General features: G+C 43.5%; 2 protein-coding genes across 3 annotated transcripts; one reads left to right on the top strand and one right to left on the bottom strand.

Annotated features, from left to right (window-relative positions):
* Window positions 1–293: 293 nt before the first annotated feature.
* LOC139559616 (C-C motif chemokine 2-like) lies at window positions 294–14,110 on the top strand. 2 transcript variants are annotated; one of them, XM_071375763.1, is made up of 3 exons: window positions 294–492; window positions 13,371–13,485; window positions 13,688–14,110. In XM_071375763.1, the coding sequence occupies exons 1-3, from the start codon at window positions 408–410 to the stop codon at window positions 13,965–13,967; spliced, it is 480 nt and encodes a 159-aa protein (XP_071231864.1). In that variant the 5' UTR covers window positions 294–407; the 3' UTR covers window positions 13,968–14,110. The 2 variants fall into 2 exon arrangements, with proteins under 2 accessions (XP_071231864.1, XP_071231865.1); XM_071375764.1 differs by lacking the exon at window positions 294–492 and adding an exon at window positions 13,103–13,257 and having other exon boundaries at window positions 13,688–14,105.
* Window positions 14,111–21,812: 7,702 nt separating this feature from the next.
* Window positions 21,813–23,285, bottom strand: LOC139559730 (C-C motif chemokine 4-like). Its single transcript, XM_071375998.1, has 3 exons — window positions 23,136–23,285; window positions 22,824–22,938; window positions 21,813–22,308 (listed from the first exon to the last, which is right to left on the bottom strand). The coding sequence occupies exons 1-3, from the start codon at window positions 23,203–23,205 to the stop codon at window positions 22,059–22,061; spliced, it is 435 nt and encodes a 144-aa protein (XP_071232099.1). The 5' UTR covers window positions 23,206–23,285; the 3' UTR covers window positions 21,813–22,058.
* Between the last annotated feature and the right edge of the window lie 805 nt (window positions 23,286–24,090).

The raw sequence follows: 24,090 nt of genomic DNA, 5'->3' as shown, positions 1-24,090 counted from the left end.
GGACTCATGAAAGAACCATCCCCTAACCTAAATCTAACATAAATGCTACATTTTCCAACACTAGAGAAATCCATAGGCCTGAATCCATCTAGTCAGTAGCCTGACCACCATTTTTTCAGTTTCATTCAATAAGCACACCATGGTCTTAATTACACAATCTTTACAGGAAACGTCTGATTAAGCAGAAGTTTGTTGGGTGTTCCCCCCCGTCTCCCGTCACCCCAGCCAACCCCATCCTCGCTCTGAAAAAAAAACCACAGATCCAGACGTACCAGATCAGGTTCCTCATTTTAGGGTTTAAAAGCTGAGGCTCTGGTCAAGAAAGATCAGTCATCTCCTCTCCTCCAGCCGGTTCTAGCCTTCTGAATCAGACAAGAACACAGTTGAGAACACTACAGAACATCTCCATGGCAACCATGCAGCTGTGCTACGGACCAATGGCGTGCCTCGCTCTCTTCACTGTCGTCCTCTCGTTAACGACCACTGACACTGGTAAGTACAGTCTGCTACTGTAGTGAATTTGGGGGGTATAGCCCTTGCAGGACCTGAATCAACAACTTTTCATATGTTCTCCCCATTGAACTTGAACTTATCTCAGGGTCCCATTAGCTATTCACCAGCAAGTGTGCGTGTGTGTGTGCGTGTGTGTGCATGTGCGTGTGTGTGTGTGCGCGAGCTGTGGTGTGTTTAGTCTTGAGCCAGGCACCGGGCTGGTGAATAATAGACAGATCTGTTGAATCTCAGAACAGACAGACAGTCAGTCTTCTCTCCATCTCACGCTGCATCTCTCACCCTGCCTGCCGAGCCACTAATCATACCTCCCTCTGTAACTGACGAAGGCCAGACAGACAGCAGATACGCAGAAACAGGGGAGTGAAGAAGGGATTCAGAGATAAAGAGATAGACCGATAAGATGCAGATGGACAGAGAAAAAGGGAGAGAGAACATTTAGAGAGAGAATGAGATACTGTACATGGATAGTCAGTGTGTTGTCTGTTAATTAAGCTTCGAGCAAGTTTCAAAATGTTCATTAGAAATGACCATCCGTCCCACCTCGTGCCTGGCGACGGCACTCAGCTGGGGAATAGGGAAGTATGTTCATGAGGTGCAGCATTCCCATCCGAACCCCGGGGGGGGGGGGGCAGATATCCGGATGTTTGCTCCTGACGCAGTCCGCTCCTTGGTCCTGGAGTGCCACCCGGGCTCCCGTCGGACCCTGGCCTTTGTGCGACAACACTTTTGGTGACCTACCATGGTTCCTGACTCTTCCGCGTCAGAACAAGACTCCTCGGCAAGAACAAGACGCCTGTACAGAACAAGACTCCTCGGCAAGCTCCGACTGGTCTCCTTCAACCTCTGCCTGTCCCTCACCGTCCCTGGTCTCACATAGCCCTGGACTTTGTCACGGGTCTCCCCCATCTGATGGAACACCGCCATCCTGACAGTAGTGGACCGGTTTTCCAAAGCCACCCACTTCATTCCTCTTCCCAAGCTACCCTCTGCCCAAGAGACGGCCCAGGTCATGGTGCAGCACGTCTTCCGGATCCATGGACTCTCAGTGGACATGGTCTCCGACCGGGGTCCTCAGTTCTCGTCCCGGTTCTGGAAGATTCTGCACACTCATTGGGTCATCGGCCAGCCTGTCCTCTGGGTTCCACCCCCAGTCCAACGGCCAGTCGGAGCGAGCCAACCAAAACCTGGAGACGATTCTTCGCTGCCTGGTCTCTGCCAACCCCACCACCTGGAGCCAGCAACTAGTGTGGATCGAATATGCCCGCAACACCCTTCCTTGCTCTGCCATGGGTCTCTCGCCCTTTGAGTGTTCCCTGGGTTATCAGCTCCCGCTCTTCCCTGAGCAAGAGGAACAGGTCGGCATACCTTCGGCCCAGATGTTTGTCCGCTGCTGTCGTCGTACCTGGAAGAGAGCCCGACGGCTCTTCTACAGACCACCGCCATGTATCGACCGACAAGCGGACCGCCACCGGACCCCGTCTCCCCGGTATCGTCTCGGGCAGATGGTATGGCTGTCCACCCGGGATCTGCCCCTCCGGATGGAGTCCCACAAACTTTACCCCAGTTTATCAGCCCTTTCCCATCTCCAAGGTCATTAGCCCCTCTGCTGTTTGTCTTCTGTTGCCCCGTACCCTCCGTATACATCCCACCATTCATGTGTCTAGAATCAAACCCATGTCTCACAGCCCTTTGTCTCCTGTTTTGTTTCGTCAAGCCTACCAATGATTTTACCCTTGCTCCTGTCTGTTTCTAGTTCCTGTTTTCTAGTTTTCCCAGTTTTGACCATTCTGCCTGCCCTGACCCTGAGCATGCCTGCCGTTCTGTACCTTGTCACACCACCCTGGATTTTTGACCTCTGCCTGCCCTGACCCTGAGACTGCCTGCCGTTCTGTACCTTGTCACACCACCCTGGATTTTTTACTTCTGCATGCCCTGACCCTGAGACTGCCTGCCTTTCTGTACCTTTTGGAATCTGACCTGAATTACTGACCTTTGCCTGCCCTTGACCTGTTGATTTGGCTGCCCCCTGTTCTAGTAATAAACATTTGTTACTTCGACACTGTCTGCATCTGGGTCTTCCCTAAAACGTGACAGACTGACCTTTTCATAAAACTGATATATCATTTATAGATCGTCAGGTAAGGGTGCTCTCGAGCGGATAGATGTTCTTTACCATTCAGTCATCAGATTTGTCACCAATGCTCCTTATAGGACACATCACTGCTCTCTATACTCCTCTGTAAACTGGTAATCTCTGTATACCCGTCGCTTATTTATAAAACCCTCTTAGGCCTCACTCCCCCCTATCTGAGATACCTACTGCAGCTCTCATCCTCCACATACAACACCCGTTCTGCCAGTCACATTCTGTTAAAGGTCCCCAAAGCAAACACATCCCTGGGTCGCTCCTCTTTTCAGTTCGCTGCAGCTAGCGACTGGAACGAGCTGCAACAAACACTCAAACTGGACAGTTTCATCTCCATCGCTTCATTTAAAGACTCGATCATGGACACTCTTAGTGACAGTTGTGGCTGCTTCGCGTGATGCATTGTTGTCTCTAACTTATTGCCCTTTGTGCTGTTGTCTGTGCCCAATAATGTTTGTACCATGTTTTGTGCTGCGACCATGTTGTGTTGTTGTCATGTTGTGTTGCTACCATGCTGTGTTGTCATGTGTTGCTGCCATGCTGTGTTGTCATGTGTTGCTGCCATGCTATGCTATGTTGTCTTAGGTTTCTATGTAGTGTTGCGGTATCTCTCTTGTCGTGATGTGTTTTGTCCTATATTTCTATTTATTTTTATTCGCAGCCCCCTTCCCGCAGGAGGCATTTTGCCTTTTTGTAGGCCATCATTATAACTACGAATTAGTTCTTAACTGACTTGCCTAGTTAAATAAAAATATACAGTTTAGTTCTCTTTATCTAGCTAATAGATTACCTACCTCTCCCTCCCTCCTATTTATTCCTTTCTCCCTTCTCTTTCCTCTCTCCGTCTAACATCCCCCTCTCTCTTTCTCTAGCTAATTAAATATCTACCCCCCCTTCCCCTCTCCGTCAAATCCTCCCGCGCTCTCTATCCCCCTCTCTCTCGCCTTTCAGACGTTCACTACCAGCAGGGGGTAAGAGAGAGCTCAGAATTATATTTATTTATTTAACATTTATTTAACTAGGCAAGGTAGTTAAGAACAAATTCTTATTGACATGGACGGAGGTGGACGGGGCCTGGGATTAAAAATATATATATACACTACCGGTCAAAAGTTTTAGACCACCTATCAGTCAAGGTTTTTTCTTTATTTTTACTATTTTCTATATTGTGGAATAATAGAGAAGACATCAAAACTATGAACCAAAAAAGTGTTAAACAAATGACAATATATTTTATATTTGAGACTCTTCAAATAGCCACCCTTTGCCTTGATGACAGCTTTGCACAGTCTTGGCATTCTCTCAACCAGCTCCATGAGGTAGTCGCCTGGAATGCATTCAATTAACAGGTGTGCAATGTTAAATGTTCATTTGTGGAATTTCTTTCCTTCTTAATGTGTTTGAGCCAATTAGTTGTGTTGTGACAAGGTAGGGGTGGTATACAGAAGATAGCCCTGTTTGGTAAAAGACCAAGTCCATATTATGGTAAGAACAGCTCAAATTCAAAGTCAGTTAAGAACAAATTATTTTCTACAATGACGGCCTATCAGATTAACTGCCTTGTTCAGGGGCAGAACGACAGATTTTTACCTTGTCAGGTCGGGGAATCCATTCAGAAAACTTTTGGTTACTGGCCCAACGCTCTAACGACTAGGCTACCTGCCACCCCAAATAAACAAAGAGTAGCGACAGTCCATCATTACTTTAATAAGACATGGTCAGTCAATATGAAACATTTCAAGAACTTTGAAAGTTTCGTCAAGTGCAGTCGCAAAAACCATCAAGCGTTATGATGAAACTGGCTCTCATAAGGACCGCCACAGGAAAGGAAGACCCAAAGTTACCTCTGCCGCACAGGATAAGTTCATTAGAGTTACCAGCCTCAGAAATTGCAGCTCAAATAAATGCTTCACAAAGTTCAAGTAACAGACACATCTCAACATCAACTGTTCAGAGGAGACTGTGTGAATCAGGCCTTCATGGTTGAATTGCTGCAAAGAAACCACTATTAAAGGACATCACTAAGGAGAAGAGACTTGCTTGGGCCAAGAAACACAAGCAATGGACATTAGACTGGTGGAAATTTGTCCTTTGGTCTGGAGTCCAAATTGGAGACTTTTGGTTCCAACCGCCGTGTCTTTGTGAGACGTTGTGTGGGTGAATGGATGATTGCTTCATGTGTATTTCCCACCGTGAAGCATGGAGGAGGAGGTGTAATGGTGTGGGGGTGCTTTGCTGGTGACACTGTCTGTGATTTATTTAGAATTCAAGGCACACTTAACCAGCATGGCTACCACAGCATTCTGCAGCGATATGCCATCCCATCTGGTTTGGGCTTGGTGGGACTATCAGTTGTTTTTCAACAGGACAATGACCCAACATACCTCCAGGCTGTGTAAGGGCTATTTTACCAAGAAGGAGAGTGATGGAGTGTTGCATCAGATGACCTGGCCTCCACAATCCCCCGACCTCCAACAAATTGAGATGTTTAAAAAAATATATATATATTTAACCTTTATTTAACTGGGCAAGTCAGTTAAGAACAAATTCCTATTTACAATGACAGCCTATGAACAGTGGGTTAACTGCCTTGTTCAGAATGAAAGATTTTTACCTTGTCAGCTCGAGGAGTCAATATAGCAACCTTTCGGTTACTGGCCCAACACTCTAACCACTAGGCTACCTGCCCCCGATTTGGGATAAGTCTAACCGCAGAGTGAAGGAAAAGCAGCCAACAAGTGCTCAACTCCTTCAAGACTGTTGGAAAAGCATTCCAGGTGAAGCTGGTTGAGAGAATACCAAGTGTGTGCAAAGCTGTCATCAAGGCAAAAGGTGGCTATTTGAAGAATCTCAAATATAAAATCTAACACTTTTTTGGTTACTACATGATTCCATATGTGATATTTCATAGTTTTGATGACTTCACAGTTATTCTACAATGTAGAAATAAAGAATAGTAAAATAGTAAAAATAAAGAAAAACCCTTGAATGTGTAGGTGTTCTAAAACTTTTGACCGGAAGTGTACATATATAAGTATAGGACAAAACACACATCCCGACAAGAGAGACAACACTACATAAAGAGAGACCTAAGACAACATAGCAAAGCAGCAACACATGACAACACAGCATGGTAGCAACACAATATGACAACAACATGGTAGCAACGCAACATGGTAGCAGCACAAGACATGGTACAAACATTATTGGTCACAGACAACAGTACAAAGGGCAAGAAGGTAGAGACAACAATACATCACACGAAGCAGCCACAACTGTCAGTAAGGGTGTCCATGATCGAGTCTTTGAATGAAGAGATTGAGATAAAACTGTCCGGTTTGAGTGTTTGTTGCAGCTCGTTCCAGTCGCTAGCTGCAGCGAACTGAAAAGAGGAGCGACCCAGGGATGTGTGTGCTTTGGGGACCTTTAACAGAATGTGACTGGCAGAACAGGTGTTGTATGTGGAGGATGAGGGCTGCTGTAGATATCTCAGATAGGGGGGAGTGAGGCCTAAGAGGGTTTTATAAATAAGCATCAACCAGTGGGTCTTGTGATGGGTATACAGAGATGACCAGTTTACAAAGGAGTATAGAGTGCAGTGATGTGTCCTATAAGGAGCATTGGTGACAAATCTGATGGCCAAATGGTAAAGAACATCTAGCCGCTGGAGAGCACCCTTACCTGTCGGTCTGTAAATTATGTCTCCGTAATCTAGCATGGGAATGGTTAGTTTGGCAGCTGGGGTGAAAGAAGAGCGATTACGATAGAGGAAACCAAGTCTAGATTTAACTTTAGCCTGCAGCTTTGATATGTGCTGAGAGAACGACAGTGTACCGTCTAGCCATACTCCCAAGTACTTCTATGAGGTGACTACCTCAAGCTCCAAACCCTCAGAGGTAGTAATCACACCTGTGGGGAGAGTGGCATTCTTCTTACCAAACCACATTACCTTTGTAATGTGGTTCCTGTTCAGAACAAGGTTAAAAGAAGAGAAAACTTGTTGTTCACTTTGTTGTAGAGCATTTAACACAAATTCCCGGGAGGGGCCAGTTGAGTATAAGACTGTATCATCTGCATATAAATGGATGAGAGAGCTTCCTACTGCCTGAGCTATGTTGTTGATGTAAATTGAGAAGAGCGTGGGGCCTAGGATCGAGCCTTGGGGTACACCCTTGGTTTTTATTTAATTTTTATTTAACTTGGTTAAATATATATAGAAATATAGAAGTACACCTATAACAGTTAGGATCAGCTTGATCTCCCCCTTTAAGTAAAGGACGAACCATGGCTGCCTTCCAAGCAATGGGAACCTCCCCAGAAAGGATGGACAGGTTAAAAAGGTAGGAGATAGGCTTGGTGATGATAGGTGCAGCAACCTTAAAGAAGAAAGGGTCTAAACCATCTGACCCAGATTTTTTTGGGGGGGTCAAGTTTCAGGATCTCCTTTAACACCTCGGACTCAGACTGCCTGCAGGGAGAAACTTTGTAGTGGGGCAGGGGAAAAAGAGGTAGAAGCATCGGGGATAGTCGCATTAGAAGGGGGGGGGAGATGAGGAAATGTTGGACGGGAAATGAGGCATGGCTGAGTCAAATAGGAATCCTGACTTAACGAAGAGGTGATTAAAGGGCTGAGCTATGTGCTACTTGTCAGTAACAACCACATCATCAACATTAAGGGACATGAGCAGCTGTGAGGAGGAGTCAGTTCATGCTCATTAGAGTTTTTTAGTGAGCCAAATCAGAACAGGTCGTTTCACTGAGCAGCTACATTACGAACACAGACTGTAAAACAGTGATCATTAAGGTCATTACAGAAAACACCAGACTGATACCTATCAGGATTATTTGTGAGGATAACATTGAGGAGAGTAGCCTTTTCTGGGTGTTTGGAGTCATACCTTGTGGTGTTGGTAATAATCTGAGAAAGATTTAGGGAGTCCCATTGCTTTAGGACTTTAGGTCAGGTGGTTTAAGCATGTCCCAGTTCAGGTCACCTAGCAGGACAAATTCAGACTTAGTGTAAGGGGCCAGGAGAGAGCTTAGGGCAGGTAGGGTACAGGCCGGTGCTGATGGGGGATGATAGCACCCAGCAACAGTCAACAAAGAGCTATTTGAAAGTTTAATGCTTAAAATCAGCAAATCAAATTGTTTTGGGACAGACTTGGTGGAGACAACCTGAGCACTGAAGGTGATCCTTGGTAAAGATTGCCACTCCCCCACCTTTGGAAGATCTGTCTTGCCGAAAAAGCTTATAACCAGAAAGGTTAACATCAGTATTCAAAACACTCTTCCTTAACCACGTCTCAGTAATGACCAACACATCTGGATTGGAGCTGTGAACCCACACTTTCAATTGATCCATTTTAGGTAATAAGCTTCTAGTGTCAACGTGCAGAAAACCCAGGCTTTTACGAGAGCAGAAATCAGTGAAGCAGATATCAGAGCACAAGTCAGAATTGGGGCTAGCAACAGTAGATGGACCAGGGTGTACGTGCACATTTCCAGATATCATCAACAGTAATACAATCAAGGCACGGCATAGGACAGGGAGAGCTCTGCAGTGGTGATTTATGACATCTGAATGTGCATCAGATGGCAACAAGATCATATTGCACAGCAATTTCATCAGGTAACATGAATACAAAGCCGGCGAGAGGTGGTTAGAATAGGATAGGAGGCCAAAAGTCTGTGTAACCAATAGAGAGTCAGAGTCCCGAGTGTGGGAACAAACATAGTCTGTCCCACGGTTGGGTAAAGAAAGTTCGTAGTCAACAAAGCATGCAGGAGTCATGAGACAATTAGCAAAATAGCAAAATGCACAATATTTTTTTAAATATATAACGACTTGGGGCTAGCCATTGTAAGTTCCCGAGTCACTCGCCCCAACAGTGCGTGTGTGCTGGAGGCGAGCGAAATCTCGGGAGAGAGGGGTGAGTGGTGGAGGTACCTGTACCAGACAGGGGGAGACAGGCCAAGGCAGACGGTGAACAGATCGCCAGGAGGAATCCAAGCAGCAGTGCAGCAGGCAACGGGAGTAGGTGTCACACCCACTTGGGAGAAACTTTTATTTCTGGGGGCAGATTTCTTATAGAAAATTCCAGTGGATGGTCTTTGAACAGCGGGAGGGGGCTTCAAATGGGGCTTCAAAAGACTCCTGCCACTTGTTGGGCCCAAAGGCCTCGACATGTCTCACTTCACACATCAGTGCTAATTGAAGTTGTATCTGGTCTGTCCTAGCAAACCTGGGAGCCTTAACTCAGCATTCAGTCCCCATAAAGTAAATATATCATTGTAATGTACTTTATAAAAATAAAAAAACGTTTTTATTTTTCTTCTTGGCTTTCAAAATAGCATCAGACCAAACACTACTAACTCAGTTCCAGGTTGGACGGTGTCCTCAGGTCTCTGCTGTTTGTTTGCTAGAGCACCCTCCGTATAGCTTGGAAAAAGGAAACCTTTGTAGCAGTAATCCCTCCGGGTAATTTTGGCCAAAATGAGTTTGTAGGTTTGGAGTTTTGATCTGGAGCGAAGCCCATGCTGTGGGGGGTAGCGTCCTGCATTTGTTCCTTGGCTTCCCTGAAGGAGCAAGGTCATAAACATAATGACATACCATTTAATCAAATCAAATCAAATTGTATTTGTTACATGTGCCGAATACAACCTTACCGTGAAATGCTTACGTACAAGCCCTTAACCAACAATGCAGTTCAAGAAATAGAGTTAAGAAAATATTATTTAAATAAAGTAAAAAATTAAATTAAAAGTAACAATAAAAGAACAATAACGAGGCTTTATACTTCCATGCACACTCTAGTCTAGCCACTATATCCACCCACAGAGAAGTACACACACACACACACCATGCTAAACATGCAAATGATAAAAGACTAGAGGAATCAAAGGTTCTGCCACCCCTGTGGGCATTCTCAGTCATGAAAAAGGTTGCCTTGGGGTGGAGCTGACACACACACACACACACACACACACTAGCTACAGTGTGAAGTAGGAGCATCACATTGTACCTCCACAGCCACTTTCTATCTGTGGAATAGTCATTGGGCAGGAGGCAGCCAGTGCTTTGGTACTGTGTTATAATAGTTCACGCACTGCTGCTCTACAGAAGCGTAATTACCTCTGCAGTGTTATTAAGCTGTTTTATTACACACATTCACACTGCCCACCTTCCTGCCTGCCTGTCTGTCTTTCTGTCTGTCCACTCAACCAGGAGTCATAAGTTTTCCTCTCTCACAGAGAGGCCAAATGAAAACATGCAATGAATGCTCAGTGTGTCTCAGATAGAGCAGCACACTTGTCAATGTGAATCACTTCTCATATTTCCTCCCTTTCGAAAGGTTCGGGCCACTTGGGATGATGGTGGTACAGTATGTTGCCTCGCCTACCTTTGTGGAATGTAGCCTAGTTTTATATTCTTTGAGGAGAGTGCATACATTTTTTTATGAAAGGTTATTAATAAACAAATTAGGCACATTTGGGCAGTCATGATGGAACATTTTGAACAGAAATGCAATGGGTCATTAGATCAGTCTAACACTTTGCACATACACTGCTGCCATCTAGTGGCCAAAATCTAGATTGCACCTGGGCTGGAATAAAACATTATGGCTTTTCTCTTGCATTTCAAAGATGATGGTACAAATTGTATTATCTTTTACCAGATCGAATGTGTTATATTCTCCTAAATTCCTTTCCCATTTCCACAAACTTCAAAGTGTTCCCTTTCAAATGCTACCAAGAAATATGCATATCCTTGCTTCAGGCAGTTAGATTTGGGTATATCATTTTAGGCGAATCCTTTTAACATGCAATCAAAATGCAAATAACACAGTTCAAATCATGTCATATGTTTTCCTTTCATGGCTGATGTTATGTGTCAGTGTGAATCCTTTCTCATATTTCCCCCCTTTCAGGGATGTAACATTACAATTGTATAGCTAATAGGCTTTGTGTTTGTAGATCGACTGAGGTGAATGAACCTACTGCAGCCAAGGTGATCATGGCTGGGGTCAATTTTGCTTGTTTTTGCTGTTCTCCAAATACCATTTTAAATTTTTTTTAGTTGTATAGAAATGTTTTGAAAGTCGAAGATCATTTACTGCATCCGCACCTCACTAAAACTCTAACCCTGGTTACGGCCCTGGCAACACGTGCCGGGAGTAGAAGTGTAGGTAGAAGTGTATTTAAGCTGAAGGAATACAATGAAAATTCATGTAACAGTCATGTGGTTGATCTAAATACCATTTATCCCACACGTCCCTGCTCACTTCAACAGCGCCATGAGTTGATGTTTTTTTAGACAAAACAATCATGGCATATATTAGTATTATATATTATGTTTACATCTGTGTGACAGGCCAAACTTTGATCAGCCATAATCAATTCACTAAGAGAACAACAAACAAATCTGTGTGTGTGTGTCTGTCTGTGTGTGTTGTACAGTGGAGATTTGTCTGGCTCTCATGCACTTATCTGACTCTCCTCAGGGTTCTATAAAACAATAAGCCCATTTAATGCAGCCCTTCATTTGTGTGCATGTGTGTCAGTATTAGCGTATATACGTTTATGTGTGTGTGTGTGTGTGTTTATGCATTGTTCTATCTCCGTCATGTTTGTTTCCTGGCTGTTTACGATGAGTCTCTCCTCTCAGCTCCCAGATCGATGTCGGGTGAGGATATGAGAGTCAGTATTGATTGTAATTTCCTGCAACGCTCATTCCAATCGCCTGCCTTATCACCAATCTAATTTCTATCTGCAGCGCAGTCAGTGATCCAAAAGAACCAGGGAATAACCAATAAATGAATAACAAATAAATGAATATTCTACCAAGGCATTCTCACTCCTGCATAGATAAACAGGGTGCTTGTATGGAGAGTTGACAATGACTCTCAAAGTGTGTGTGTGTGTAAGGATATATATCTCCACACAGATTGAATGAGTGTATAGGGAAAAGCAGGTGCCAAGTCCTAATCTAATGATTGGATGCTGGTGATTAAGGCTTTTATGTCGCTGGAGATTTGATGTTGTTTACTGATGGACGAGAAAGGAAACTAATAGTTAGGATGCGTTCAGCTGTGTCCCACGTGGGACACGATTCAAGTGTTTACTCCTCATATCAGAGCAAGCATTAGAGTTAAGAGTTATGGTTGAGAATACAAATGTGACAATCATCTCTTTTCTCCAACTGGGGCCTAGTTATTTTCTCCCTCCCTTTTACTATACCTCTCCTTCGGCCCCTCTCCCTCTCTACAATTCTTTATCTCTCTCCTTCTACCCCTCTCATTATATACCTCTCTACATCTCCTCCTTTCACTGCCGTCCTGTCCCTATCTATCTTTCTATCTCTTCCTTTCTCCCTCCTTTTTATCCTGTCATTCACCCTCCTCTCTCTCTCTGTGTGCACTGTCTTGTTCTGTTCAGTTAGACGTGGTAATAAGATGGAAAGCAGGTCTATTATACTGCCACTCAGCCTGGCATTAAGTACTTCTCTCCGGAGTGGCTATACGGCTTTGCAAAAGTGTGAATATTTGGGGATCTGTCCTCTCTCTCTCTCCCTCCTTCCCTAGCCCTATCGATCTAGTGCTGTGTTAAAGTGGATATGTGGCGTCCGTTTCAAAGTCCAACCTCAGCAAGTACAGCTGCCATGCCCCCTTGCCCACGGTAAAACACATCCGCTGTCTGTCACATAGGAAGCCGATGCCACACAACTACACTAAATTGAATTGGAGCAGTGAAGTTTAACTCAGACCTGGCCTGAGCTAAGGACATAATGACATTGACTTCACTGTATGGGACAAGGAGAGACAGAGTGTGCAGCTATTGTAACTCTACAGACCCCATTTAGACAATGTAAAAAAGCTCTGCTACTGTCACCCACCCACACCCACTGAAAACCTCACTCCATTTCTCCACTTCAGGGGGGAAAGAATTCACAAATTACTACTGCACAGCATACACTATCATATCATACATTCCCAGTGTCCAGCATTTAATATTACACATTGATGGCAGTTCTGTCCTTGAGCTGTTCTTGTCTAATGACGTTCTGTATTATGTTTCATGTTTTGTGTGGACCCCAGGAAGAGTAGCTGCTGCTTTTGCAACAGCTAATGAGGATCCTAATAAAATACTAAATACCAAACTCACGCTGTCTTCTATCTCTCTAAATAGAGACCTGTGGCCTAGTATAAGAGGTGTGTGTGTGTGTGTTAATGTGTTTTGTTGTGAGGGGTCTTTTAGTCACAATCTTCCGTTCATAGTGAGCTCTCATATTTTCCTCTCCACCACCACAGCAGAGTTACTCTGTTAGTGATAGACCACAGGGCGGGGGGGGGGGTGAAATGGTTTCGGAGGAAGATGAAAGAGGGGGGGCTATCAGACCTAATGGTGTGGGTGGAACTTTCTCTACTTATAAGGCCAGGGCTAAGAGATAGCCGATCAGTTAGAACGGCTGGGCAGCACATGAAAACGTCTATACCTAAAGACTTTCAAATCTGAAAACTTCCAACACCTGAAAATGAGGTTGAGTCTGGTGTTCTCTTCTCTGCTCTGTGTAGCCACATGGATGACCGGGGTCGATGCAAGTGAGTTCTTACCTCTTATGTTACGTCTGAAAGTGTGCGTGTCGACGGTGTACGTATGTAACGTGTAGCTGTGTGTAAACCAGTAATGTATTGCCATGTATAACCCTGTATAGGCGTTGGACCAGTCAACACTTGCTGTCTTAAGCTGACTCAGAAAAGAATCTCTCCTAAGAAAGTAGTGGACTACACCGTACAGACTACAGCACTGTGTCCCATCAAAGTCATAGTGTGAGTACCCTATATTCATATTTCCTACACAGTCACACTACACCGTAAAGATAAGAATTCGTCCTATTGAGAGTATCCTACAATGTCATACATAACCCCTGGTTTTACTTCACTACCAATGTCGTGATCCGAAAAGGACAAAGTGAATACAAAATAACCTCACCAGAGGAGACAATTGACCTCTTGATTTATCTACTTCCAGGTTACACACCATAGAAAAGAAGACGATCTGTGGTGACCCAGGAAGTGATTGGGTCAGGAAGGCCATGGGAAAGGTGGACGAAACCAAGGCAATCAAGAGAGAGGAGGAGGAGGGAAAGGAGGGCATGACAGTGACCGTGGCACCGGCAGTGCCACGTAAGCAGGGAAAGGGACAAAAGAAGGGAGCCAAAAAGGGAAAGGGGAAAGGAGGGAAGAGGGGAGGAAAGAGAGAGAGAAGAGGGCGCAAGAGAACTGGTGTAACAAACCAATTCAGTAACTGAGCACAATTGATGTTAAGTCTAAATCGTGGACTTCTGCCTCTAGGAGAGCAAGAAAATAAACATATGTAAAAGCAGTACAATGGCAAGGACATCTGCCTATGTTGGCATGTTGTAAATAAATAAACATTTCAATGAGGACTGGACATAAAGTTGTTTTTCTACTCTCTGTGTCACTGATATATGGGATCAATGCTGTTTTAGTAAAATATTGAATAAAAAAATCATAGCACAGAACTTTTAAATCAAATTTTTATTCTTGCACTGGCTGCTACTAGCGCATGTTTGAGAAAGGTTCAGGCCTCTTGGGATGATGGTGGTACAGTACGTTGCCTCACCTACCTTTGTGGGATGTAGCCTAGTTTTTATATCTCAGACCTTCTGATAAATGACTAGAATGTACATCTCCACATGGCCTGTCTTCCATACAGGCCTAGACTTACATTAACATGCAATCAAAATGCAAACAACACAGTTCAAATCATGTCATATGTTTTCCTTTCATGGCTGATGTTATGTGTCAGTGTGAATCCTTTCTCATATTTCCCCCCTTTCAGGGATGTAACATTACAATTGTGTAGCTAATAGGCTTTGTGTTTGTAGATCGACTGAGGTGAATGAACCTACTGCAGCCAAGGTGATCATGGCTGGGGTCAATTTTGCTTGTTTTTGCTGTTCTCCAAATACCATTTTAACGTTTTTTAGTTGTATAGAAATGTTTTGAAAGTTGAAGCTCATTTACTGCATCCGCACCTCACTAAAACTCTAACCCTGGTTACGGCCCTGGCAACACGTGCCGGGAGTAGAAATATGGGTAGAAGTGTATTTAAGCTGGCTCTGAAGGAATACACTTAAAGTTCATGTAAGTCAAATGGTTGATCTGAATACCATATAACCCAAATCCCTGCTCACCTCGACAGCGCCATGATAAATGAGTAGAATGAACATGTAAATAACATGCTTGTCTGTGTTAAAGTTAAATTTGTATCTATTACCTACCCTGCTACCTCTTAAATGTTCTTTATGTTTGTCATTTTTTTCTCAATATTGCGTGTTTATGTTAAGTCAATAAAACTATATAATCATGATAACTTTTGTCACCTGATGGTCATGATGTATTTTAAGTCTTAACAACATAATAAGCCACTATCACATGACAGTTGTCCCATATGAATAACTTCTCAAAAACATTAAATATGAATCCAAATAATGACTTCATCTCCTTTCATTACACAGGGATGTAAACTGGTGAAGGCCCAAATAGATGACACTTTTTTTCCGCACTGAAACATGCTAAAAATTGTTGTAGGGGAAATGCAGGTTTAAACTAATTAAACAACAAATAATATGATCTACTGTACATGATCAGTCTCTTTGTGTAAAATAAAAAGTGGTTAATGTGAACCTAACTCACAGCAAAATGTAAAGAAAGCAATCCAATGTAATTTGTTGCCTAGACTTTACTGCAAATGACACTCAAGTCTTGAGAAAAAAACAATACACTAACATTGCAGTTAGCCATGACAGCCTTTACAATAGAACGCTTGTGACCACACACATCTAAATATAGCACTTGGGATTTTTTCTTTTAACTAGGCAAGTCTGTATGAACAAATTCTTATTTACAATGACGGCCTACGCCGGATGATGCTGGGTCAATTGTGCGCCACCCTATGGGACTCCCAGTCACAGCCGGTTGTGATACAGCCTGGATTTGAACCAGGGTGTCTGTAGTGATGCCTCTTGCACTGAGATGCAGTGCCCCAGACCACTGCGCCACTCGGGAGCTATCTTAAGTAGAAATAGAATGAAACAAACAGGCATTCAATTTTTTTCTCTATTATAGTGGCCACTATAGTAGGGAAAGGGGGATCCCTAGTCAGTTGAATGCATTCAACTGAAATGTGTCTTCCGCATTTAACCCAACCCCTCTAAATCAGAGTAGACATAGATCAAGTGCACAAGGCTACATGTGTGCAAAAATAACGTTCACTGAGTAAAACATTTCATAATCCCCCCTCACTCATGTTGATATGTGCTTATTTCTGTACTGTGCAGTAAGTTGTTAAGAGCTTCTGTAGAACCTGGCCCATATTTTAGCAAGCATTCTCTTGAGGTTTGGAGTGGACTTCAATTGTTTTAGTAAAATAGCGTGTTCTCAAACCTCATACCAGGTAAGATAGCATACCCAATTGTCATACTTGAGTAAAAGTATAGGACACCGCCCTTCCTTCGGCAAATCAGATCACGATTCCATTTTGCTCCTCCTTTCCTATAGCCATAAACTCGAACAGAAAGTACCCGTGCTAAGGTCTTTTCAATGCTGACCAATCGGAATCCATGCAGACTGAGATATGTTGTGGGTAGCCTCTGAGAATAACATTGACGTATACACGGACACTGTGACTGAGTTCATCAGGAAGTGTATAGGAGATGTTGTTTCCACTGTGACTATTAAAACCTACCCAAACCAGAAACCGTGGATAGATGGCAGCATTCGCGGAAAACTGAAAGCGCCGAACCACCGCATTTAACCATGGCAATGTGACTGGGAATATGGTTGAATACAAACAATGTAGTTATGCCCTCCATAAGGCAATCAAACAGGCAAAATGTCACTACAGAGACAAAGTGGAGTCGCAATTTAACGGCTTAGACACAAGACTATGTGGCAGGGTCTACAGACAATCACGGATTACAAAGGGAAAACCAGCAATGTCGCGAACACTGACGTCTTGCTCCCGGACAAGCTAAACACCTTATTCGCCTGCTTTGAGGATAACGCAATGACACCGACGCGGATCGCTCCCAAGGACTGTGGGCTTTCGTTCTCTGTGGCCGACGTGAGTAAGACATTTAAGCGCGTTAACCCTCGCAAGGCTGCCGGCCCAGACAGGATCCCTAGCCGCGTCCTCAGAGCATGCGCAGACCAGCTGCCTGGAGTGTTAACACACATATTCAATCTCTCCCTTTCCCAGTCTGATGTCCCTACTTGCCCCACTTGTCCACCATTGTTCCTGTAATCAAGAAAGCAAAGGTAACTGAACTAAATGACTATCGCCCCGTAGCATTCACTTCTGTCATCATAAAGTGCTTTGAGAGGCTAGTTAAGGATCAGATCACCTCTACCTTACCTGAAAACCCTAGACCCACTTCAATTTTCTTACTGCCCCAATAGATCCACAGACGATGAAATCGCTATTGCACTACATACTGCCCTATCCCATCTGGACAAGAGGAATACCTAAGAATAATGTTCATTGACTATAGATCAGCCTAAAAACACCACAATAACCCTCCAAGCTCATCATTAAGCTCAGGGCCCTGGGTCTGAACCACGCCCTGTGCAACCTGGTCCTGGATTTCCTGGCGGGCCACCCCCAGGTGGTGAAGGTAGGAAACAACACCTCCACTTCGCTGATCCTCAACACGGTCCCCACAAGGGTGCGTGCTCAGCCCCCTCCTGTGCTCCCTGTACAACCATGACTGCGTGGCCACACTCGCCTCCAACTCAATCATCAAGTTTGCAGACGACACAACAGTAGTAGGCCTGATTACCAACAATGATGAGACAGCCTATAGGGAGGAGGTGAGGGCCCCGGCGGAGTGGTGCCAGGAAAATAACCTCTCCCTCAATGTCGACGAAACGAAGGAGCTGATCGTGGACTTCAGGAAACAGCAGAGGGAGCATGCCCCTATCCACATCGACAGGACCCGCAGCAGAGAAGGTGGAAAGCTTCAAGTTCCTTGGCGTACACATCACTGACAATCTGAAACAGTCCACCCACACAGACAGTATGGTGAAGAAGGCGCAACAGTGCCTCTTCAACCTCAGGAGGCTGAAGAAATTTTATTTGGTCCCTAAGACCCTCATAAACTTTTACAGATGCACAATTGAGAGCATCCTTTCGTGCTGTATCACCACCTGGTATGGCAACTGCACCGCCCACAACCAAGGGTGGTGCGGTCTGCCCAATGCATCACTGGGGGCACACTGCCTGCCCTCCAGGACACCTACAGCACCCAATGTCACAGGAAGGCCAAAAAGATCCTCAAAGACATCAACCACCCGAGCCACAGCTAGGTTCACCCCGCTATCATCCAGAAGGTGAAGTCAGTACAGGTGCCCAGGGGTGCGAAGGTGAACAGCAAGGCACTGGAGCGATGAACTGCCCTTGCTGTCTCTGCCTGGCCGGCTCCCGTCTCTACACTGGGATTCTCTGCCTCTGACCCTATTACGGGGGCTGAGTCACTGGCTTACTAGTGCTCTTCCATGCCGTCCCTAGGAGGTGTACGTGGTTTGAGTCATAGACGTGATCTTTCTGTCTGGTTTTGCGCCCCCTCTTGTTCGTGTGGTGGAGGAGATTTTAGTGGGCTACCTGAGCCCTAGGATCATGCCTCAGGACTACCTGGCCCGATGACTCCTGGCTGTCCCCAGTCCACCTGGTTGTGCTGCTGATCCAGTTTCAACTGTTCTGCCTGCGGCTAGGGAACCCTGACCTGTTCACCAGATGTGCTACCTTGTCCAGGACCTGCTGTTTTCGACTCTCTCTTTCTCTCTCTACCGCACCTGCTGTCTTGACCTCTGAATGCTCGGCTATGAAAAGCCAACTGACATTTACTCCTGAGGTACTGACCTGTTGCACCCTCTAAAACCACTGTGATTATTATTTGACGCTATTTGAACGTTTGAACATCTTGAAGATCAATCAATATTTATATATTTCTTAATTACATTATTACTTTTAGATGTGTGTGTATTGTTGTGAATTGTTAGATACTACTGCACTGTTGAAGCTAGAAACACAAGCATTTCGCTACACCAGCAATAACATCTGCCCCCCAAAAATAGTATGTGACCAATAACATTTGATTTTATACCTTAATAGAAAGTTACTCAAGTAAAAGTGAGTCAGCCAGTAAAAAACGACTTGAGTAAAAGTCAATTAAAATGTTCTTGTTTTAAAAATGGATGGTTAGTCAGGGTCACACCAACACTCAGAAATTATTATTATTATATGCATTTGTATTTAGTGAATCCGCCAGGCCAGAGGCAGTAGGGATGACCACGTGTTCTCTTGATAAGTGCGTGAATTTGACAATTGTCCTGTCCTGCTAAGCATTCAAAATGTAACAAGTACTTTTGGTTGTCAGGGAAAATCTATGGAGTGAAAAGTTAAAAAAAAATCTTTATGAATTTAGTGCAGTAAAAGTAAAAGATGTGAAACATATAAATAGTAAAGTAATGTACAGATACCCCCCAAAACTACTTAATCAGTACTTTAAAGTATTTTTACTTAAGTACTTTACACCACTGGGTAGCTAAAGGTAAATTAATAAAGTAATATTGTGTTAATCGGAGTCTGAGGCCATGATCTTCTAAATAATTGTGGTGTGTCTACCTTTTCACTGGAACTGAATCGGAGCATCGTATAACCAAAAACACCACTTCCTGTACTCTAGAACCGAGTGTGTAGAATAGTGTGTGTATAGTGCGTGTCTTTATACAGGCCGGGTTTCAACCACAGGTTACATATCTGATAGTTTGTTCTCAGAAAAACAAAACAAATACAAATAAATAAATAAATAATTGTGACAAACAGGATATGCATGATGAAGACAGACTGACAGATTCAAACCTTTTCTTTCAGAAGCATTTTTCATGAAAGATTACCTAGGCCTAACTGGTCAAAGCAAATCCAGTAATCAATGACAGGGCCCGCGAGAGAATGTGTATAGCTGTTGTTTCAGCCACAGAGCTCTACATTAGACAGAGATACAGCCTAGCTGATAATAAAGTGTCACACAGAAAATGTTTGCTACTGTGTCGAACACTGTCTTCTTCCTTAACCACTGAGTTGCTTTTTATTATTGCTGCCACCGTCTCTGCTGATGATCCCTCCGTTATAACCTTTCTTTGGTCTCTATAGAAAAGATAGGAACATAGTTTTAATGCAGAATGTTTCCACCACTGTGGGTTTTGGTTAACACATGTAGCCTACCTAATGGTGGATAACATGTGTTGACCACAGCTAGTGGGACCCTCTACTTCTGACACTGGCGAAGAAAGGAACAACAGTAGGAGTCCTAACCTTTCCCCTTCTGACTGACAGACCACAGAGAACCTCTCCATCACTTCTTACTGAACCACAGAGACTACACACACACACACACACACACACGCACATACATACAGAGAGAGACACTACACACACACACACACACACACACACATACATACAGAGAGAGACACTACACACACACACACACACACACACACACACACACACACACACACACACACACACACACACATACATACATACATACATACATACATACATAGATACATAGATACATAGATACATACATACATACAGAGAGAGAGAGACACTACACACACACAAACACAGAATACTGGAACCTTTTCATTGCACTGTTAACGAGACAGGATAATGATGTCACTGATGATGACAACAAAGCAAAACTACAGATACAGGTACAGTAGAAACCAATGACTCAGACTCCGAATCAGACTGCCTCTCATTCCTTTGGAGAACAAGACATTCCCAGTCTCAAACAAACTCTTATGGGCTAATTGTAAAATAAAGACATGACTTAAGAAATGCATTAAAGGCAGTCCTAATCATCGCTAACAGCAATGTAGTAGCAACAAGTGATGTGTTTTCTAATCTCCTTCCAGAAGTGAGTGCTTTTATGTAAATGAGTCAAAATGAAGGTACAGTTTGTTTTAACTGCCTTTCAAGACACCCAAGGAGGGTACTGTACACACACGAGGAATTATACAATACAATAACATGGTAATATTAACAGATGCTTTTATCCAAAGAAGCTCATAGTTAGCAACATACTGTACATTGTGTGACTTACACACAACCATACACGTAATAGTGTTCATAGTGCACAGAACGATGTGACTTTACAGAGGTGGAAACAGAAATGGAGGTGTAGTAAGTGGCTGTACAGACAGAAGGGGAAAATCCGCTGTGGCACACTAGAGCATTCGCTACACCTCAAACACTCATACCTAGTCCACAGCAGCCCCCAAAACCCCTTCGGTTAACAGAGATACAGCATTAACTTTCTCTCTTCCCACATGTACTAACCTATTTAACATCCAACCCCCACTGTTAGTGTACACCACGCGCTAACCAGTTGTTCCACCGGAGCTCCAGCCATGTTTTACTGTGTACACTGATACAGTTGAAACAAGATGGCCCCCATCTTTAAGACCCCCTCCACAGCTTTCCCTCTCTCTTGGAGCCATTGAAATGGCTAATTCTAGAATGAGTCTAATTCTAGAAAGCAGTCTGGTTCTAGAAAGCACTCTGGTTGAAACACAGAGGTCACTAGATGGCCATGCTAGACTGGATAAGAGTGCCAATATGGTCAGATTTGATGAGTAGGTACTAGGTAGAGCTTGTTCTTTATCATTTAGGGTAAGAGGTCAAATTCAGGGTAAGGTTGTAGTTCAGGTTTGGGGTTAATAGCATTTGTGTAACATTTGTGTCTATCCATCTGTCCTTTCTAGCATGGCCTGATGTGACGATCATGGAACTTATGGGTCATATAGGTCATCAGTTGCGAAACAATATCCACATTTAGAGGTCAGAAAAAAACGTCACCAACTTTTCTTAACTTACTCCTCTTAATCATTGGAATGGGTTGCTTTTATATAACTTTCTTCACTTGTAGTATTGTAAAGTGCTGCTCATCCATTACTAATGTCTAGCACACACCTGGGTGATGCATGGCAGCCATTTTGCACCAGAACCCTCACCACATGTTGGCTATCACATTGGATGACAGAGGACAACAAATCACCCATTTAAAACTATTATTTTATTAAGAAACATTATACATTGTTTAGGGATTCTGGCAAATAGCCAGCAAGTTAACACACAATCACAATCATCAAATTCACTGTGGAAGTAAATTCGATTTAATCATTCATAAATATATAAAGATATTGATTAAAGTGACATAAATGTTATAATAGCTGCATATTGAAAATATTCAAACATTCAAAGTCAATAGTCTGATGTACTAGGAACTGGAAAATTCTATGTTCTTCTACGTCTTGTGGTGAGTTGTTGACCATTGAGAAGCAATTTTGGGGTTGTGAGCTGAAAATGTTGTTTTGTGAGGGTTGTTGTTGGCTGGTTGTGCGATAGTGGTGGTTGTAGTAGAAGTAGTAGTTGAGGCGATGTGATGTTTTTGCAGTGTGTGAGACTTGTTCTTCTCGTTCAGGTACTGCATGGTTGTCTGTGCCCAGGGGTTGGAAGTGTCAGAGCAGATTCGTTTGCCTTTCGCTGTGACAAACCTGAGGAAAGAACAGTTTTTTAAACCTGTTAGACAAGTCACAACAGATACACGCTCAAAACCGTCTTGCTTTCTATGAACCGACTGTCCATCTGGTTATAATGCATTATAAATGCATTATATTCATAGACTGCATTCACAACAGCTGAAATAAGTAAGGGATAATCAATGGAAAATGAACAGCGTGAAAAGTGTGTTCCACGACCCGCTAGCAGAGTGAAACTAACCTTCCACAGTTGCATTATTTTCCAGAGAACGCATAGATTCCCCGAGTTGATTATGCCTTTTATACCATGGCTATAATTTAACACATTTGCCGCTAGAGATGTGTTCATTTGCAGGTAAAAATGGGTTCAACATCCACTGAAGTAGCTAGCAAGTGTACTCAGATAGCTACTGTAGTTGCCTTGGTAACCAAACAAACAGACTTGCTAGTTTAGCCAACCAATCCATCAGTCTTAGCTTGCTATTCTTAAAATCGAATTCAACAATGCCAATGATGTTGAAAGCACTTACGTCACTGCCTTTATGTTACACATGGCTGTGTCTTGTAGGTAGTAGGAAACGATCAGTTTGCGGCGCACTGCAGTGCCTTTAATCTCCAAACAGCAGGAGATTACTGATCCACCGGCTACAAGAGAGAGAAGAGTTGTATCATCATGTTCATCATCACCATCATCCATTTCCACTATACTTATAAAGCATGACATGATTTTCTTCACTATGAATTTCCATCATCATCAATTTGCTTCCTATGCTAAGAACAAACATCTTAAGTGGAATCTAACACTATCTAATCAAATGCATGATCATAGAATACACACACACCTTGAGCAGAAGTAGTGGACATCAGTAGAGCGGCGGCGAAGAGAAGCAGGAGAGAGAGGAGGGCCTTCATTCTGCCTGTATCACTGACTCGGAGTCTGCAGTCAGATGTGTCACGTTCACCTGAACTGTGGCTCTTTTTAAGCCCACCAACCTCATACGCAGAGACACAACATACCCGTATGCAAATACTTTTCCTACACTCAGAGAGCATCACAGACGGGTTTCCTCCCACAGCCTCCTAACCATGGGGACTGTCTCCCCCACTATCACTTTCTCATCACTGGTGGCAGAGCTGGTTTCCATAGTGGTGGTGAGTGACACTACTCTAGCCATAGAATTCTAGTTCTATGACTGTAGTACTGAGAGGCTGGTTTAATGCACGTCTATGTGGACACAGAGGGAAGCCCTGTGTTTTGGTAAGAAATGGCATGATAACAAGCACGACTGTCTCTCAGTATTAGTGTTAGTGAGACGGTTTAATAAAAGGCCCATGTAGCATTTGAGGCTAACCACAAGATAGGTTGAGAATGCAAGGGAGGACATTTTCAGAGGCGTCACATCCAAATGGAAAATGTGGCTTGAGTGGGATGTAAAACAATTCATACGCTAACCCTGACTAACTGTGCATAACGTACTATTCACACAGTGGTGGCAGTAGCGTGGCAGACACTGTTAAAACGGAGACTTCAACCTGTCACTGTGTGAGAGTGAGTCAGTTACCACAAGGGTAAAATGAGAAGTAGTCAATTACCTTTTCTTTTTATATCAAAGGTTTGCAGCAGTAAAAATACCTGGAGAATACCTGAATATCAAGCCAAACACATTGCTGATATAATGTATTTATCTTAAACTGATTTAGAAACAGTTTACTAGGTAATAAATGTATAAATAAATACAAATAAATCAAATAAGTATGTTAGTGTTTGTCATGTTATTACTGTTTATGTCTAGTTTG

This window comes from Salvelinus alpinus, chromosome 30 (genome assembly GCF_045679555.1).
Source record: "Salvelinus alpinus chromosome 30, SLU_Salpinus.1, whole genome shotgun sequence".
NCBI classification, from domain to species: domain Eukaryota; kingdom Metazoa; phylum Chordata; class Actinopteri; order Salmoniformes; family Salmonidae; genus Salvelinus; species Salvelinus alpinus.
The sequence above is the reverse complement of the archived record's forward strand: the minus strand, read 5'-3'. Positions and strand labels throughout refer to the sequence as shown.